This window comes from Corylus avellana, chromosome 7 (genome assembly GCF_965113065.1).
Source record: "Corylus avellana chromosome 7, dhCorAvel1.hap1.2, whole genome shotgun sequence".
NCBI classification, from domain to species: Eukaryota; Viridiplantae; Streptophyta; class Magnoliopsida; order Fagales; family Betulaceae; genus Corylus; species Corylus avellana.
This window is the reverse complement of record NC_142496.1, coordinates 15,081,103-15,099,446: the sequence shown is the minus strand read 5'-3', so window position 1 is coordinate 15,099,446 and position 18,344 is coordinate 15,081,103. Positions and strand designations below refer to the sequence as shown.

The following is an 18,344-nucleotide window of genomic DNA, read 5'->3' as shown; positions in this document are numbered from 1 at the left end:
ACTTGGGCCGTGTGGGGTTTATGGCCGTAGCCTCTGCGATTAAGCGGTTGGGCAGTAGGGTTTTAGCAATCAAACCAACGTTGTCTCTCTCTTTGGCAGAGCATACGAAATGTGCCTGTTTGAACACTTTTGGTTCCTTAGTTTGCTTCCTCCCATGTCGGATCCTCGGCGTGGAAATCTTAGTCAACAGTTGTTTGGGTTTTATAGTATCACATTTTGTTTGTTTGTACGAGATTAAAAACCGGAGTTTGAGAGGGATTGTGGGATTGGTTTTGGCTGAGAAATCCCGTTCCAGGCTCTGATACAAGGTACTTTGTTTATTAGTTTCGGTGATTTTTGCGATATATATCCTTCTATGGTTTATCTGATATGTCCATGTGGTTTCATCCATCAATTAGAGTATTGGGTTTTCCCAGAAAACGCACTATTACTGGTTCTAACTGTATTTGTATGAAGTCGGTTTCTACAGCGCTTGCCCGCTTGAACCCAATTGAATCCTCAGATTCAACCACTGATGATGAATATATTACTGCCTCCCCCTCTACTTCTAATACCGCTTCTGCTTGTAGTGGTATTTCTGGATATACCACCACCAACCACAACAAGAACAGCACATCTTTAGCCGAGGTAGACTCGATCAGGGTTGTTCAAATCTTGAGCACTCTGAGAAAGAATCCTAATACTGCACTGTCCTTCTTTGCCCAGTTGAAGGAACACGGCTTTCGGCATAATGCCTCCACGTATGCAGCCCTTATCAAGATTTTATGCTGTTGGGGTTTGGATAGGAAGCTGGATGCTGTCTTTTTGGAGCTCATTCCTGGGTCTAAGAAGCATCAACACCTGGACCCAGGATTTGAAATTTCTGATTTGTTTGAAACACTTGAGGCAGAGGGGCTCCAGGTGAATGAGACATTGGCTAGAGCATACAATGCACTGATTAAATCTTATGTTAGCATTGCTATGTTTGATGAGGCCATCGATGTTTTGTTTCAAACAAAGAGGCGCGGGTTTGTCCCCCATATCTTTACCTGTAATTTTCTCATGAATCGCTTGATTGAGAAGGGGAAAGTGGACATGGCTGTGGCCATTTACATGCAGCTGAAGAGGTTAGGTTTGAGCCCTAATGAATACACCTATGCAATTGTGATTAAGGCTCTCTGCAAGAAGGGCAACTTGGAAGAAGCTATTCATGTGTTTCAGGAGATGGAAGAAGCTGGTGTTACCCCTAATGCTTTTGCTTACACGGCATATATTGAAGGGCTTTGCAACCATCAGAGGCCGGATTTGGGATATCAAGTGCTACAAGCATGGAAAGGGGCAAATGCCTCTATTAATGCCTATGCTTATAATGCGGTCATTCGTGGGTTCTGTGGCAAGATGAAAGTAGATGAAGCGGAAAGTGTCTTTCTTGACATGGAAAAACAAGGGGTGGTTCCTGATGCAGAAAGCTATGGTGCATTGATCCGCGGGTACTGCAAGGGTTGGAATTTGCTAAAAGCTTTGGCTCTCCACACTGATATGGTGTCAAAGGGCATAAAGAGTAATTGTGTGATTGTCAGCCCGATTCTTCAATGCTTGTCTAACATGGGAATGCCTTCTGAAGCAGTTGGTTTATTCAAAGAATTTAAGGAGTCCGGGATGTTTCTTGATGAGGTTTCATACAATATTGTGGTGGATGCTTTGTGCAAAGAGGGGAAAATGGAAGAAGCCATAGATTTGCTTAAAGACATGAAAGGTAAGAATATGATGTTAGATATTATGCACTATACTACCTTGATTAAAGGGTACTGTTTCCAAGGAAAAGTTAAGGATGCATTGAATCTATTTGAAGTAATGAAGGAAAGGGGTTTCAAGCCTGACATTGTTGTCTATAATGTCCTTGCTGCTGGGTTTTTTAGAAATGGCCTCACATCTAAGGCACTTCACCTTTTGGGTTATATGGAGGCACAGGGTTTAAAACCAAACTCTATTACACACAACATGATTATTGAAGGTTTATGTATCGGAGGCAAAGTAAAGAAAGCTGAGGAATTTCTAAATAGTTTAGAGGATAAGAGTGTTGATAACTATTCTGCTATGGTTAGTGGGTACTGTGAAGCCAATCGTACAGAAAAGGCCTATGAACTTTTTGTTAAGCTGTCAAAGAAAGGGGTTCTAATTAAAAAAAGCTCCTGCTTTAAACTACTCAGTAACCTTTGCTTACAAGGTTTCTATAATATAGCTCTTCAGTTGCTTGAGACAATGTTGGCATTGAATGGAGAACCTAGCAGAACAATGTGCGGTAAAGTCATAGCTGCTCTTTGTCGGAATGGAGATGTGAAAAAGGCTCAGCGTTTTTTTGATATTCTAGTCGAAAGAGGGTTAACTCCTGATGTCATTACCTACACAATGATGATTCATGGTTACTGCAAAATGAATTGCTTACAGGAAGCTTATGATCTCTTCCATGATATGAAGGAGATGGGAATTAAACCTGATGTCATCACTTACACAGTTTTGCTTGATGGTCATTGCAAAAAAAATATAAGAAGGTTTTGTTCCCCTGTAGATGCGAGGAAAAACAAGGGAAGGGAAATGGATGCTTTAACTGTCTGGACAGAAATGAATGACAAGGATATAAGACCTGATGTTATTTGTTACACTGTTTTAATTGACAGGCAATGTAAGACAGGCAACCTTCAGGATGCTATTGCTCTCTTCGATGAAATGATTGACAGAGGACTAGAGCCTGATACAGTGACGTACACAGCTCTTTTGTCAGGCATTTGTAATAAGGGATATCGGGATACGGCTTTGACCCTTTATAGTAAGATGTCTTCTGAGGGAATACTGTCAGATACCCGCACCATCTCAGTTCTACACCGCCACGGTATTATAATAGCCAAGACGAAGGAAGTGCAATTTTGAAAGTAAGCAATGGTTGGATGAACCCAAAATCTATATTCAGTCAAGTATTTAAAGGTATAGCAGAATGGATTATGCTATTATTTACTTTCAATTGTTTATACAGGGAGCACCATTTGTTGTATTGTTGAAATGAAGATGGCTATTGATTTTACAGGCAGAGAAGAAGGGAAGCTTTGTGCGTAGGCCACTTGGAAGTCGGTCATCTGCAGGTATCATACAGCTATATAATTAGGAGTCAAAAGAATTAAACTCTGCATATAAGTACTTCTAGGTAGATAAGTACATTTTTTCTTCTTCTATATAGATGGTATATAAAATTACTGTGAATAAGGGAGGAAATTTTCTGTTGTGGTTTTTGAGTGTTTCTCTTCATGCTTTTCTCTAGCATGTGTTTTATCTTTTTTTTTTTTCTTCCACATGTATTTGACTATGCTACTACAATTTAAAATGCCTATAATATCTTTGAATCTATGTTTGTAAGTTTTATATGTTCTTTATCTTCACATTTAAACAAAAAGTGGTGGAAAGTGGTATGCTACAACCACTGTTAGTCATTATGAGGCATCATGAAAGGAATGATTAGTAATTTGTGGAAAGTTTTGCTTATGTCATGTGAGTGATTTACTTGGAAGATATCCGGATCTTATAAACAGATTTAATGAACACTAATCATATTGTGAGATATGTAACTCTTTAAATTATTGTTTACCTGCACTGCTTTCTGTATTGTTAGCTTTGAGTCTAATCAAATCTGCAATGGACACCTTGCTGGTGTCACAAGTAAAACTACATAAAATGATTTTTTTTTTTTTTTTCCCATTTGTTATTCCTAGGCTAGATGCAGTTAGTTGTGGGGGTTGTATTGGGGCTGGTGTGGTTCGCAACAGATTCTTTTCATAGGGCTTATATTGTTGGTAGATCCCTTATGCGTTTTTCAAACTTCATGTGTTGTCTAAAAATCTGAACCAAACTGTTACTTCATTACAGAATCCCTGTGGAATAATGGACATTTACCTAGATCACGCAGAGGACGGGGATAAAGACCAAGATCGTGAAAGGGATGATGGGGTTAAAGATAGAGACTGAAAACTGAGAAAGGGGTAGACTTGCCAAAAGTTCTGCCTATGTTCCCTTTTCCATTTTGGTTTAATTTATAGGTGACGTCAACTCAACTGGCTTTATATTTTAGATTATCTTTATATCATTGTGCATTATATTTTCTGTTGTTGCTTTTAGCTGCCTTCCTTGTCATTTATGCTTGTCATCTTAATTAGTCACAGTGGGGAGGTGTGGCATTAGGAAGAGCTGGCCGATAGTTGTAACATCTCATCTTTGCCCATGAAATACTTGGGCTTCCTCTGGGTGTTATTTTTAAATCAAAAGCTATTTGGGATAGGTTTGAGAGAATGAAGATTGGCTTATTGGAAGAAGATTTACTTGTCTCGGGGAGGTTGCCTAACTCTTATTAAGAGTATGTTATCCAGTTTACTTATGTACTTTTTGTCCCTTTTTTCCTTTGCCAGCTGATATCGCTAGGAGATTGGAATGTCTTTGAAGAGATTTTTGGGAGGGAGTGGGTGGTGAGCCTAAGTTTCATTTGGTGATTTAGAAGATTATCTACTGAGTTTCTAGGGGAGGCTTTGGGGTTAAAAATCCTATGTTGTTCAATAAAGCTTTACTCGGTAATGGCTTTGGCTATGTGCAAGAGGAGACATCCCTTTGGAGAAAGATGATTGATGGGAAATATGGGGTCCTAAGAGGTGGTTGGTGCTTAGAGAAAGCCTGATGAGGGCCTTATGGGATATCAGGAATGGCCGGGCGAATTTCTCCAACTTTGTCTCCTTGAAGGTTGGGGATGGGTACCGAATGCGTTTTTGGCATGATGCGTGGTGCGAGAGGCTTTTCTCAAGACTTTTTTTTTTTTTTTTTTTGATAAGTAAAAATTTATATATCAAAAGCCCAGAGGGGCGCAACCCATATACACAGGAAGTATAAAAGAGAGCGCCTAAGAGGGAGAGAAATGAAAGAGGAAATCAGAAAAACTAATTACTAAAGGAGCTAGCCAAGCGGCCGTCCAAGAGTAAAAAATAAAGAAGAAAAGATGAGTCAGTTCCTCTATAGTTCTATTAGAGTTCTCAAAACATCTAGCATTTCTTTCAATCCATATACACCACATAAGACATAGAGGGATCATCTTCCAAACTACCGTGCTTCGAGCACGACCTCCCGACCACCAGCAATAGAACAAATCCCTCACTCTGCAAGGCATAACCCAATGCAACCCAAACCGACTGAAAATAGTGTGCCAAAGAGTTCTTGCCGTTTCGCAATGGAGAAGAAGATGATCTACTGACTCTCCTGACTTTTTGCACATACAACACCACTCCACCACCACAAGGTTCATCTTCCGCAGATTATTATGAGTCAAAATTTTGCATAGGGCCGCGGTCCACCCAAAAAAAGCCACTCGCAAAGGTACCTTAGTGCGCCAAATACTCTTCCAAGGAAACATCTCATGGTCAAAATTAGACAAGGCCTTGAAGAGCGACTTAACCTCGAACTTACCTTTCCTAGACGAGGCCCAGCAAATACGATCCACCGTACCTACAGAGATCTTGCACGAGTACAACCGATCAAAAAAAGGAGCAACCAAATCCATCTCCCAGTCCTGAACAGGTCATACAAAAATGACATTCTACTTTATAACCCCACTCCTCCAAGTAAAATTGTCCTTCACCCAAGCTTCTTTGTGTCTAGCGATTCTGAACAAAGATGGGAAGTCTTGCTTCAAAGGATTTTCCCCACACCAAATATCATGCTAGAAACGAACTTTCGAACCCACCCCCGCCTCAAACCGACAACCTTTGGCAAAGGAACTCCAACCTTGACGAATATGCTTCCATACACCCACACCATGAGAACCCGAAACCTCCTTCGTGCACCACCCGCCTTCCTGTTCTTCATACTTGGCTTTGATAACCTTGCACCAAAAAGCCTCACTCTCATTCGCATATCTCCAAAGTCATTTCCCCAAGAGAGCTTGATTAAACTGATGCAACTTTCGAATACCAAGACCACCGTAGTGCAAGGGACAACAAACTTGATCCCACTTTACAAGATGCAACTTAGCCTCATCTCCCATTCCTCCCCACAAGAAATCTCTTTGGACTTTCTCAAGCCTTTTAGCTACACTCATGCGAATCGGAAACAAAGACAAGAAGTAAGTCGGAAGATTAGACAACGTACTCTTGATGAAAGTTAAACGGCCTCCTTTAGAGAGGTACATCCTCTTCCAACCTGCCATTTGACGCTCCATCTTCTCAATCACATCATTCCACATAACCGTGTCCTTATACGGCGCCTCAAGAAGGAGACCCAAATACTTCATGAGCAAATCGGCAACACTACACCCAAGGATATTAGCTAACACCCCAATGTTCTCCACCTCTCCAATAGCCACAATTTTAGACTTTTCAAGATTAACTCTCAAACCCGAAACAGCTTCAAAACATAAAAGAATAAGGCGCACATACCGGATTTGCTCGAGAGAAGCTTCACAAAAAATCAAGGTATCGTCAGCAAATAAGGAGTGAGAGACCTCCAAATCCGAGACAACCCTATCTCTCACCGAGAAGCCTGTCAAAAGTCCTTGGTCAACCGTAGCATTCACCATCTTACTCAACGCCTCCATAACAAGCACAAAAAGTAACGGAGAAAGGGGATCCCCTTGCCGAATTCCCCTCGAACTGCTAAAGAACCCTTCCGGAGAGCCATTTCCTAGAATGGAAAATCTTACCAATGTAATACACTACTCTATCCAAGCCTTCCACCTCTCCCCAAAACCACACCTATGCAGCAAGTACAAAATAAAGCCCCAATTTACATGATCGTACGCCTTTTCCAGGTCCAACTTACAAATAACACCTAGCACCCCTTGCTTCATGCGACTATCTACACATTCGTTTGCAATAAGAACCGAATCTAGGATTAGTCGGCCCCCTATGAAAGCATTTTGAGAGTAGGAAATAACCTTGCCCAAGACAGTTCTCAACCTAAAGGCGAGAACCTTAGAAACAATTTTGTACACCCCTCCCACCAAGCTTATGGGCCGAAAATCCTTCATCTCCACCGCATCCGCCTTTTTCGGTATCAAAGAAATGAAAGTAGCATTCAAGCTCTTCACCAACTGCCATCTGTGATGGAACTCATCAAAAACCGCCATAACGTCTTGTTTAACAACACCCCAACAAGCTTGAAAAAAAGCCATGGAGAAACCATCTGGACCCGGTGCCTTATCACCATCCATACCTTTTATCACCTCCCAAACCTCATTTTCCTCAAACTCTCTTTCCAACCACCTACAATCCTCCTCATCAATAGACAAGAAAGGCTGGTTGTCCATTCTAGGCCGCCATGAACTTTGCTCCGAGTATAATTTTTGATAATACTGCACCATGTGATCTTTAACCTCAACTGGATCATCGGATAAAACGCCATTAATACGAAGCACTTCCACACGATTGTACCTGCGATGAGAGTTCGCCATCTTGTGAAAGAAACGAGTATTTCGGTCCCCCTCCTTGAGCCACAAAGTTCTCGATTTCTGGCGCCAATGAATCTCTTCGCACAACAAAGTGTTCTCCAAAACTTTCAACATATCCGCCTTTCGAGTCTTCTCCTCTTGATCTAACCCTCTCGACTCTGCCAATTCATCCAACTCTTGAATACCTCCCATCAACTCCTTCTTTTTGCCTCCCAATATCGCCAAACACCTCCTCATTCCATTTTTTCAAATTTATTTTGAGGGATTTCAATTTATTAGCTAACACATAGCTAGGTAGACCCTCGAAAGAATAAGATCCCAACCAAGAGCTAACCTTGTCGAGAAAACCTTCGGCTTTGAGCCACATGTTCTCAAATTTGAAATACTTTTTACCTCCGCAATGAACCCCACAATCCAGAGAAATAGGGAAATGATCGGAGACTTTCTTCCTAGATCTTTATCCAATAGTTCGTGACAAAGATGTCATGGTGTCAGATTACTTGGTTTGCTTGGGTAATTCTTTCCATTGGAATATGAATTTCATGAGGGCAGTTCAGGATTGGGAGCTGGAATCTTTAGGCCCTTTCCTCAATTTATTATACTCTTTGAGAACTCACCCTAGGGATGCGGATAGAATGTTGTGGTCTCCAAAGTCATGGGTTTGAATTGAAGAACTATTATAAAATTCTACAGGCTAGAGAGCCTTGCCCTTTTCCTTGGAAAAGTATTTGGAAGGTCAAGGCTCTTTTTAATTAGTCTTGTCTATGCAAAAAGAATGAGGACACCGTGAATCACCTCTTCATCCTTTGTGAATACACTGGCGATATTTTGTACATGGTTTTCAACTTGTTTGGAGTTTTGTAGACTATGCTTAGAAACAGTCCTAGAGCTGCTACATTGTTGGAAGAATCAAGGGCGTGGGCATTCCAAAGAAGCTATCTGGAAAGTTATTCCTTCATTCTTAATGTGAAATATTTGGAGAGAAATGAATCGTCGCCACTTTGAGGATTGCGAGACCTCTGTCTCTCTTTAAAATCGACTTTTTTGAGATCCCTATTAGATTGGGTTTTAATCTTTCTTCCATCTTTCTCCTTGAATCTTTTTGACCTTTTTAATTTTTCAGATTTTTTACAACTTTATTGTAGTTGTTTCTCTTGTATATATTTAATATATGTGGGTTGTGCCAATTTTCTTTTCATTAAATTATTACTTATCAAAAAACTATTGATTTGATATACCTTACCCAAAAAGCAAAGATTTTATATAAAGTTGAGAGCTTTATCATGGATGAATCTGTGTGCTGTTGTTTTTCTCCTCTTTTTTCCTGCTCATCACTTTATCAATTTGCTTGAAATAAATGCAGTAATTTTCAGTATTTTGTTTATATTGGCTTTTGCAGTTGGTGATGTTTTTTATGATAAAGCCATCAGGTTTGAACAGGACATGCTGTTAGAGTTTGTGAACGAAACAAGCAAGCATGTAGAACTACCGAAAAAGATCAACAACAATAAAATCAGAACAGATGGTCCAATCGGTATTTTGGACCACTTCGCAGGTGATAGCCTGATTAATGGCAAATGAGATTACAGCACATATATTATGAACAGTAAGCTCCTTCCTTGGATGCTTTTTACTTTCTGATGGAATTTTTCCTTGTCTGTTTTGGCAGTTCTAAATCTCAGTTGCATTGAAGGTTTATATGGTGATAGTGGGGTTGATGTGATGCATCGTGGAGGAAGAATGTAACTGTTACTTTGCCTGTTATACCAGTGTGCTTAAAGCAGAAACAAGAAGAGTAGGTAAGTGTCATTCTGCTTTTAATGAAGTGTGGGCTGAAATTTATTTTAAGAAGGCAAGAAAGGTACTTTTTTTGGCTTGATCTGTCAGTATCTTGATCTATTTTAATCTCCTAAAACACTATAAATCTTGGTATGTTTAAGGTTCATGATATATTATGAGAACACTAAAATTAATACCAACTGCCGGATGGTTTTCCCTTCTCTTTGAAAATTGCAATTGCTTTGTTTCATTTCCTCTCTTGTTAGGAATAAGATGTATGGGCATAGGATGTGCTAAACTGGTTTAATGTATGATCGGATAATGTCACCGTCAATTGTTAGTTTTTGAGAAGAAACTGGCTCTGATACACTAGAAATGAGAAATTTTTGTGAGTTATATAATTTTTTTTCAAAATTGAGTCATCCAGTTACGATGGAGCAACTGAATGTATCATATGTTCAGTTCTCATAGTTCATTTGTCATGTGTTTTACAGTTGTATTGGCGCAGATAAAAGAAATCAGTGAAAAGAATCGCAAGGAAGATAATGTGTCTCTTGCTATTTCTGCTGGACTAGACAACCAGCTGGTGGGAGATCAGATGACTTGCATTCTCCCCATTCGGGTATGCAGGGGAATAAGGCAAAAATCCTGGGCAGTAATAGTCTGATGCTTTAAGATAGACTGCGGTTGGGTAAGGTCCTTCTTCCCCTCCCTCCACCCCCCCCAGTTTCCCTTGGCCAGCTCAATACGGTCATTGAGAAGTCTTCCACGGCTTCCCTGTTGGGCGGTAGGGTCAAGGACTCTATGGAGAAAAAGAGGAGACCAAACAAGTCCAGTCAGGGAGTGATTAAACAAGCTTCCCCCCTCCCCAAATTAGGGGGAGGAAGAAATAGCTCCTCTTGTAGGAGCAGTGCTCTAGCTTTTGTCCGCTTTTGGAGTTTGGAAGATAAGAGGTCTCAATGACCCAATGAAGCAAAGATTTGTTAGGAAATTTATTCTAGAGCACAATCTAGCTCTTATGGGGCTGGTTGAGACAGAGGTAAAGGAAGTAAATAAGGGGGGAGTTTTTAGAGCTATTGCTAAAGGTTGGATAGTTATCTGTAATTACTTCTCCTCTCCTAGAGCATATTTGGACTTTGAGTACCCTGATCCAGACATTCATGAAGATCTATCTATATCAGCTCTTTGGATAAGTAACATATGGATAAGTTTGTTACAGCTGAACAGTTGGATTCATAGTTCTCTCCCATGCAAGAGGCTGCAGCATTCAAGGAAGGAAGCAATGTGTAGTGCAATGGAAGTTCTCCGCCCATCATGGGGCTAGGCCATGCAGTGAAGCCAAACATTTGGTAAGTGGTTTTTGGCTCCCATGATTTTCTGGTTTTTTATTCTCTTCTTTTCTTTTATTGTTTCGTTTCATGAAATAACAATGTTTTGGTAGCAGTTGGAACCGCTGTTAAAACTAGCAGTTGGAACCGCTGTTAAAACTAGCGTTGGAAGAGATGCCAATAAAAAGGCAAATAGTCGCATTTTGAAGCAAGGTCAAGGGCAAGGGCAGTGCTAGGGAGCCACTTTTGTTAAGTTGAAGCAACAGTCTTCAGTTGCTGCTGTACCCCACTATAAGAATTGCCGTGGATCTAAATCCATTATGGTTTGCTTTGTTACGGAAGCTTGTGCAAAAGAAACAACATATAATTGGAAAAACTGTGAGGGATTGAAAGATGATTTGCCCATTTATTGAGTTTTGTTTTTAGTTTAAGCAGCCAAAAATTATGAAAGAAAATTGTTCGAAAATACATACAACTTTTTTTTGGTTTCATTGAGTTTGTAAACAGAAAAATAATTCGGAATTTTTTTTTTTTTATTTTTTTTTTTTTATAAGAATCCTTAACCTAGATTTTTGAGATGGTGAGAGCAAGTTGACATGGTCAAAAGAAACGACAAAATAATTTTAAAAGAGTAGTGTTATAAAAATTAAATTTTTATTTCACAACTATTTTAAAACGCTGATGCAATGCGGTAATTTCAATCAATTCTTAATGGGAAAATTATATTTTACCTTCTCAAAGTTTGGGGCGATTTATAATTTGACCTCCAAAGTTTCAATTTTGACAATTCACTCTAAAGTTCTAAATTTTTGCAATTTGACTAATTGTATCCAAAACTTTTCATATATTTCTTAATTTTTTATTTTTTTTATTTTTTATAAAAAATAAAAAATAAAAATAAAAAAATCGGGGTGGCCGTAGCCATCTCTTTGGCCATCTGGCCATTTTGCACATCTATTTTATATATATATATATATAATAAAAATTATGAGCAATATGAGAATTTTGGGATAATATTGGTCGAATTGCAAAAATTTAAAACTTTTGGAGGTGGATTGCCAAAATAAAAACTTTAGAGATCGAATTGCAAATCGCCCCAAACTTTGAGAGGGTAAAGTTTAATTTTTCCATTCTTAATTTTTTTTTTTTTAACGATTGATATGAGATTATCAAGTCAACATTGTAAGATAAAAATGTGATATTTGGCATTACTCATTTTAGAAAGAGTAATGCTATATTCCATATTTTTATTACACAAATATCTCGCTAATTTAACTAACCCTTAAATTTTTATTTTTTTTTAAACTACTACATTAGTTTTATGAAATATTTGCAAAATAAAAATACAATTTATAGCATTACTCTTGCGCTAGTTGTTATCTTCTCTGTGAGTTACCTAGCACTTCACGAATCAAGGGGCATAAGACATTTAGCTAAAACAGATATCAATCATAGTCTTGTATAAAATCCAAATAAACTTTGCAATGTAAATTCATAAGAATTTATGTTTTATTAAATCGCCTAGAAACATAGAAATTATGGACAAAAAAGGAGCATATGCCATCGACTCTTTTGGATAAAGAATAATGTGTAATGCTTCTCTATCTAAAGGAGAAATATTTATTTTCCATATCTTACTTAATTCTTGTACATTTTCTTATAAGAGATGGACAAATTCACTATTGCATAGGGGTGAAAAGACGAGCGGTTATTAACTGCATTAACTTCTAATCATTTTGAAGGCGGTTAAGAAAAACCGCTTACTGCCTATCTATATATATATATATATATATATGCATGCATCATTTTTGCATTTAAATATATATAAAATGTATGTAGTAAAGTATTATCATATTACCATAGAAACGAAGTCGTTTTGGTTTTTTTTTTTCTTTTTTTTTAATCACTAACTGTCGGTTAACCACCTAGGCAGTTAGCGAAGGGGATTAACGGTTCTTACTAATCGTCTTTTCTTCCTTACTATTGAATATGTGAGATAGACTTGAAGAAAAAAAAAAAAAAAAAAACAGACAAGAGATAAGCAAGAGATGAATGTTTAAACATTTCTCTCTATCCAACTGCATATGCCCCAAAGAAAAATAGTTGGAAAATCATAACGTGGCAGTTAACTATTGGGCAAGAGAGCATTCCAGCTCACTGGATTACAAAGGGTGGAGAATAGTGGTGGGCACAGAGGATTGGAAGTCAGTTAAACCAATATTGCTTTTAGTGAGGATTAAAAAACGCCTATCCATCCATCCGTCTTCACAGCAATGACCGTTTCTCCTCTTCCTCTCTCTTGCGCGCTCTTTCTCCCTCTCTCTCTCTCTCGTGACACACAAATTGATTTTATTTTACTCTGTTTCTAAAAAAAAAAAAAAAAAAAAAGAGATTTCCTAATTGTGGTTTTGTTATGATCCTCTCTTTTTTGTTCCACAAATTTCTCGCAAGAATTGTGATCACTCCACCTGATGAAGGGTGGTGGTTCAATGAGGAAACCAGCTCATTCTCCATACCCAGATGCCATTTCTCTTCTAACCACCTTTCCTTTCTCTTTCCCTGCAATTTCTGTCTCCCATTTCCCTCTTCCAAATTCCAAGAAAATCATCTCACTCACTCTTGGATTCAAGGAAAATGCAATAAAATTCTCAGAAACACAGACAGAGAAAGAAAAGGTTGGAGCTTCTTCTTTTTTTCTTTTCTTTTTTTGGTGATTGCTACCAATTTTGAATTCTCTGGTTTGTCATGTATTCCCTGCATTGTGTTTCCAAATGGGTCTATGCTAGTTTTGCTTTTGCATTGGTCTTTGCCTTTTCTTTTTTCTTCTCCATCAATATCAGTTATTATATATATTGAAATTTTTGTATAGATTCCCAAAAATCATGGAAGCATATTCAATTGTATATTCCAACTTTGACCATATGATATATGCAGTGCTGTGTCACAAAACATTATGTGCCAACCACGTAGTTTATTATTTTGATTTGGCTTGGTCTCGAATGCATAAGACATGTTTGGCAAGAGTACAACATTTGAAGCTAGGGACTTATTTGTTTGACATGTCTGAGATCGTAAACAAGGATTTTAAGCTCATAAATGGAATGTCTATGAATATATGTTGTTGGATTTATATGAGAATATTGTAGTGATACATAAGCACATCATGTCATCTTTAAGCATTTTATTGTGGGAGGAGTAATTCATACTCATACCAATCTGATTAGGATTTTCTGTTGAGCGCTGGTGTTGTGTTGCCCCCATAAATGTCATCAAAGCCTGTCAAGAGGCCAGACTCAGCTGAGGTAAGTTTTCCATATCTATTCTCAGTCCTACAGTATGATTCTTTCTAGAATTAATAAATCTAACAATAGGTATGATATTTGTTCTTTGAAATGGATTACTCTTCAAATTAAGGATTGAAAAAAAGAAGAAGAAAACCGCGAACTAGTCTGGACTGATTGTTTAAACATGTGAAGCTTGATGTGTTAATCATGATAGGACAATGTTTAATTCATTTGTTATGCAGATGAGCTACCCTTCATCAGAAAAATCACCATGTCGACCTAAAAAGATGGATGTTGTTGCCAATAATTATGCGGATTCAGCCAATTGTCCACTGTATGTCCTCGAAAAAGAACATCAAGCAGCAAAAGTTTGTGCTGATTCATCTCAGAATTCAGCATATAAACCAGGACATATGGATACAATCTCCAAAGGACATATGGATCCAATAATCTTCAAAGGACATATGGATCCAATCTCCAAAGGACATATGGATCCAATAATCTTCAAAGGACATATGGATCCAATCTCCAAAGGACATATGGATCCAATAATCTCCAAAGTACATATGGATCCAATCTCCAAAGTACACATGGATCCAATCTCCAAAGTGCATATGGATCCAATCTCCAAAGTACACATGGATCCAATCTCCAAAGTACACATGGATCCAACCTCCAAAAGGAAACCCAGTTTGACAATTGACCCTTCCTCTGGTTCCAAAAAAACGGAACAAGTTGCCAAGATTGTTTCTGATTCAGCTAGCAACTACTCCCTAATCCAAAGCCCAAGGACATCTCCAAAACCTGAATTCCCAACAGCTCCAACAGGACATCTAATCTCCAAAGGACATATGGATCCAATCTCCAAAAGGAAACCCAATTTGACAATTGACCCTTCCTCTGGTTCCAAAAAAATGGAACAAGTTGCCAAGATTGTTTCTGATTCAACTAGCAACTACTCCCTAATCCTAAGCCCAAGGACGTCTCCAAAACCTGAACTCCCAACGGCTCCCACAGGAGTGGCAGGGCTAACACCAGCAAACACAAAGACAAACGGTGCAAAGACTGCCAACAATGGCCAGGGGAGTGGAAATAGCTCTCGCAGTGACAGCTTAGAGAGTTCCAGTGCACCCCTTAAGCCGCATACTGGTGGTGATGTGCGGTGGGATGCCATTAACATGGTTTCCAAAGGGTCCCCTCTAAATCTTGGCCATTTTCGGCTTTTGAAGCGCCTTGGTTATGGAGATATTGGGAATGTCTATCTTGTCAACCTTAGAGGAACTAAGGCCTACTTTGCCATGAAAGTTATGGACAAGGCCTCTCTTGCCAGTAGAAACAAGCTTCTGCGAGCACAAACAGAAAGGGAGATACTAGGACTTTTAGACCACCCATTCTTGCCGACTCTATATTCTCACTTTGAGACTGATAAATTCTACTGCTTGGTCATGGAATTCTGTAGTGGAGGTAATCTTCATTCACTGCGGCAGAAACAACCTAACAAGTATTTTACTGAGGAAGCTGCACGGTAAGTACCTTACCATTTTCTCCTTATTCTTTGATTATCATTCAAATTTATCTTTCTACACGCAATATTGTTGAACTGGTTTAGTACTTACGTGAATAAAGGAGGCAAAAATAGTATATAACTTTGTCGATCTGATCCCCTTGCATTATTAATGTTAATGGTATTCTTTTCTTTCATGTCTGTGCTAAAAGAATGGCTTTCACGAAATATTATTCCTATTTTCCAAGCTATCTATGTATGATTCAAATATCGAAGGCAAAGGAGCCCTGATTGTACATTAATGAACGTGTGAAGGAACCCTTGTTACACATGGTATCTAATTGATTTTGATAGTTTATATATATATATATATATATATATATATATATAGTTGAGTTTCATTATTTTAGAACTCAATTTATGACAACTATGTGAACTTAAGCAGAGATAAAGTAGTAGACATCATGAGGGTTACTTTATTTTATAAAGGGTGGGTACCGATCGAAAAAGTATGACTGCTCGATGTTTTGATTAGTGTGATTGATAACTCACTCGGCTATAGTTTCTTCTGCCAACACCTTTTCTCTCTTCTGGTTTTATTATAAAAATTCAGTGTGTTCTTCTCGATCTGCTATTTTAGATTTCTTAAGCAGATTGTTCTTTTAACAGGTTTTTTGCATCAGAGGTGTTGTTAGCACTTGAGTATCTGCACATGCTAGGCATTGTATACAGGGATTTGAAGCCAGAGAATGTGCTAGTGAGAGAAGAGGGTCATATCATGCTTTCGGATTTTGATTTATCCCTGCGTTGTTCTGTGAATCCTACACTTGTCAAGTCCTCTTCTATCCATGTAAGCAATGGTGGTGGTGGGGGGATTTTAGATGATGCGCTTGTAGTGCATGGCTGCATGCAGCCATCGAATTTTCTTCCACGCATTTTACCAAGCAAAAAGAATCGTAAATCAAAGTCAGATTTTGGCCTCTTTGTTGGAGGCTCCCTTCCTGAACTGATGGCAGAGCCCACAAATGTGCGCTCAATGTCATTCGTCGGGACACATGAATATCTAGCACCTGAGATCGTCCGTGGAGAGGGTCATGGTATACAATAATATTAAATCATCACCACTTATCTCAAAAGTTTTTCAGTTTATAAACCGAGTGAATTTAATCATTTAATTTGTATTTTAATGAACAGGTAGTGCAGTCGATTGGTGGACATTTGGCATCTTCTTATATGAGCTGCTGCATGGAACAACTCCCTTCAAAGGCTCAGGAAATCGTGCCACGCTCTTCAATGTTGTAGGGCAGCCACTAAGATTTCCTGAAACTCCACAGGTAAGTTTTGTGGCTCGTGATCTGATCAGAGGACTTTTGGTGAAGGAACCCCATAAGCGGATTGCATACAAAAGGGGTGCTACAGAAGTAAAACAACACCCATTTTTCGAGGGAGTGAACTGGGCCCTTGTGAGAAGCGCAATGCCTCCCCACATTCCTGAACCTGTAGACTTGTCGCAGTATGCTAGCAAGGAGGCAACCACTGCAGAAAAGAAGATGGGAGAAAGTGTTGGAGCTGACAAAAATGGCACTACTTTTCCTAATGATTCTTATATAGATTTTGAGTACTTCTAAAAGCATGCACCATATTTTCAATGATAACATGCTTCTCTGGATGGTTTTTACGTTGTACAAAGAGCAAAACAAAAATAACATTCATTTATTGATTTATTTCTTAGGGTGGAGGCCAGGGGAAGAAATAATAAATACTATATATATATGTAGGGAAGGAAACTTCCTCAGAGGTTTTGTTTTCACTTCTTTTTTTTCTTTTTCTTTTTTTTTTATTATTATTTTTTTTAATCTCTATAATCTTGTTATTAAAGTTGGCATTAAGAGACTTTGCCAACATGCTGAATGTTGTTTTCTTGAATTCTTGGAATGTAAAACCAATTAATTTCATTTGATTTTTATTTTGTGCTAGTATAATATCATATAAACTAAAAGGTGGTCAGTACGTAGTTCACATAAATGGGTTGTCTCTATTCTTATTTCTGGAAACCTCGACTCCCCCTCCACCCCACCCTCCTTGGATTTTTGGTCAGACAGCAACAAATTAAGATCTCCTGTTGTAATTTCCCTTTCCATCTGGTATATAAAAAAATAAAAATATATATATATATTTATAAAAAAAAGAACTAAACATGTAGCACTAAAAGTTTTTTTTTTTTTTTTAATTATTTCTTTTTTGTTGGGTTGTTTTCATTTGCTTAATTTTTTTTGGATAAGTGATTATTTAATATGTTATCAAAATCAAATGTTATAAGTTTGAATCTCCCTACCCTATTTCTCACCATTGTGTGGATATGTCAAAAAATAAAAATAAAATAAAAAATCTTAAAACCACAAAAACTATGTTATTCTTCATGTCTATTTATTATAATGATTGAATTTTTAAAAGAAATTTTATACTAATCACTTAAAGATTTTTTTTATTTTTTTTATTTTTTGAGAAATACTGTAGATCAATAAGTTTATCATATTTGGCACACATTCCCTTACAATCAATCATTGGATTTGTGGGGTCTACCATTGACTTATGTGAGGTCTACATAAGTCTACAAATTCAATGGTTGATTGTAAGGGAATATAGGCCAAATATGAAAAACTTATTAACCCTTAGTATTTCTTTTTTTTTATTATTAGACTAGTTTAACCCGAGTTGGGTTAAATAAGGACAAATCAACATGTGTAGATCATTTAGGCATAGTTTGCTACTTCGCAGAATTACTCTTTTTTAAGAACTCATTACCAACTTAACTATTAAGAGGTATTTCTTGTAAAGAGTAATGGTATTGGGAAATATCCGATAGAAATCCAGAGTTGCTGACATGGCATGGTAGTCAGCAGATAACCATGCCATGTCAGCCCATTTATTATTATTTTTTTAAAAATTGGCAGGATTTAGGGTTACACTAACCCTTTTCTTCTCTAGGTATAATACAA

General features: G+C 37.9%; 2 protein-coding genes across 13 annotated transcripts; both read left to right on the top strand.

Moving 5' to 3' along the window:
• Positions 1-30: 30 nt before the first annotated feature.
• Positions 31-11,046, top strand: LOC132185058 (uncharacterized). 12 transcript variants are annotated; one of them, XM_059598878.2, is made up of 7 exons: positions 31-2,909; positions 3,011-3,116; positions 3,895-4,064; positions 8,850-9,005; positions 9,120-9,249; positions 9,724-10,578; positions 10,674-11,046. In XM_059598878.2, exon 1 carries the CDS (start codon positions 370-372, stop codon positions 2,905-2,907), a length of 2,538 nt encoding a protein of 845 aa, XP_059454861.2. In that variant the 5' UTR covers positions 31-369; the 3' UTR covers positions 2,908-2,909; positions 3,011-3,116; positions 3,895-4,064; positions 8,850-9,005; positions 9,120-9,249; positions 9,724-10,578; positions 10,674-11,046. The 12 variants fall into 12 exon arrangements, with proteins under 12 accessions (XP_059454861.2, XP_059454866.2, XP_059454869.2 ...); XM_059598883.2 differs by having other exon boundaries at positions 31-2,961; positions 3,062-3,116; positions 8,881-9,005; XM_059598886.2 differs by having other exon boundaries at positions 31-2,961; positions 3,062-3,116; positions 10,699-11,046.
• Positions 11,047-12,965: 1,919 nt separating this feature from the next.
• On the top strand, positions 12,966-17,149 carry LOC132184159 (serine/threonine-protein kinase RHS3). The gene is made up of 5 exons (XM_059597671.2): positions 12,966-13,232; positions 13,782-13,859; positions 14,084-15,366; positions 16,015-16,442; positions 16,540-17,149. Exons 2-5 carry the CDS (start codon positions 13,821-13,823, stop codon positions 16,971-16,973), a joined length of 2,184 nt encoding a protein of 727 aa, XP_059453654.2. The 5' UTR covers positions 12,966-13,232; positions 13,782-13,820; the 3' UTR covers positions 16,974-17,149.
• Positions 17,150-18,344: the final 1,195 nt, after the last annotated feature.

What these genes read in the sequence shown, in the direction of transcription:
- LOC132185058 (XM_059598888.2), top strand. Translation starts at nt 370, where the DNA reads ATGTCCATGTGGTTTCATCCATCAATTAGAGTATTGGGTTTTCCCAGA.
- LOC132184159 (XM_059597671.2), top strand. Translation starts at nt 13,821, where the DNA reads ATGTCATCAAAGCCTGTCAAGAGGCCAGACTCAGCTGAG. An exon ending in AGAGGCCAGACTCAGCTGAG is followed by an intron (nt 13,860 to 14,083) that starts GTAAGTTTTCCA and finishes TTTGTTATGCAG; the next exon opens with ATGAGCTACCCTTCATCAGA. An exon ending in CGTCCGTGGAGAGGGTCATG is followed by an intron (nt 16,443 to 16,539) that starts GTATACAATAAT and finishes TTTAATGAACAG; the next exon opens with GTAGTGCAGTCGATTGGTGG.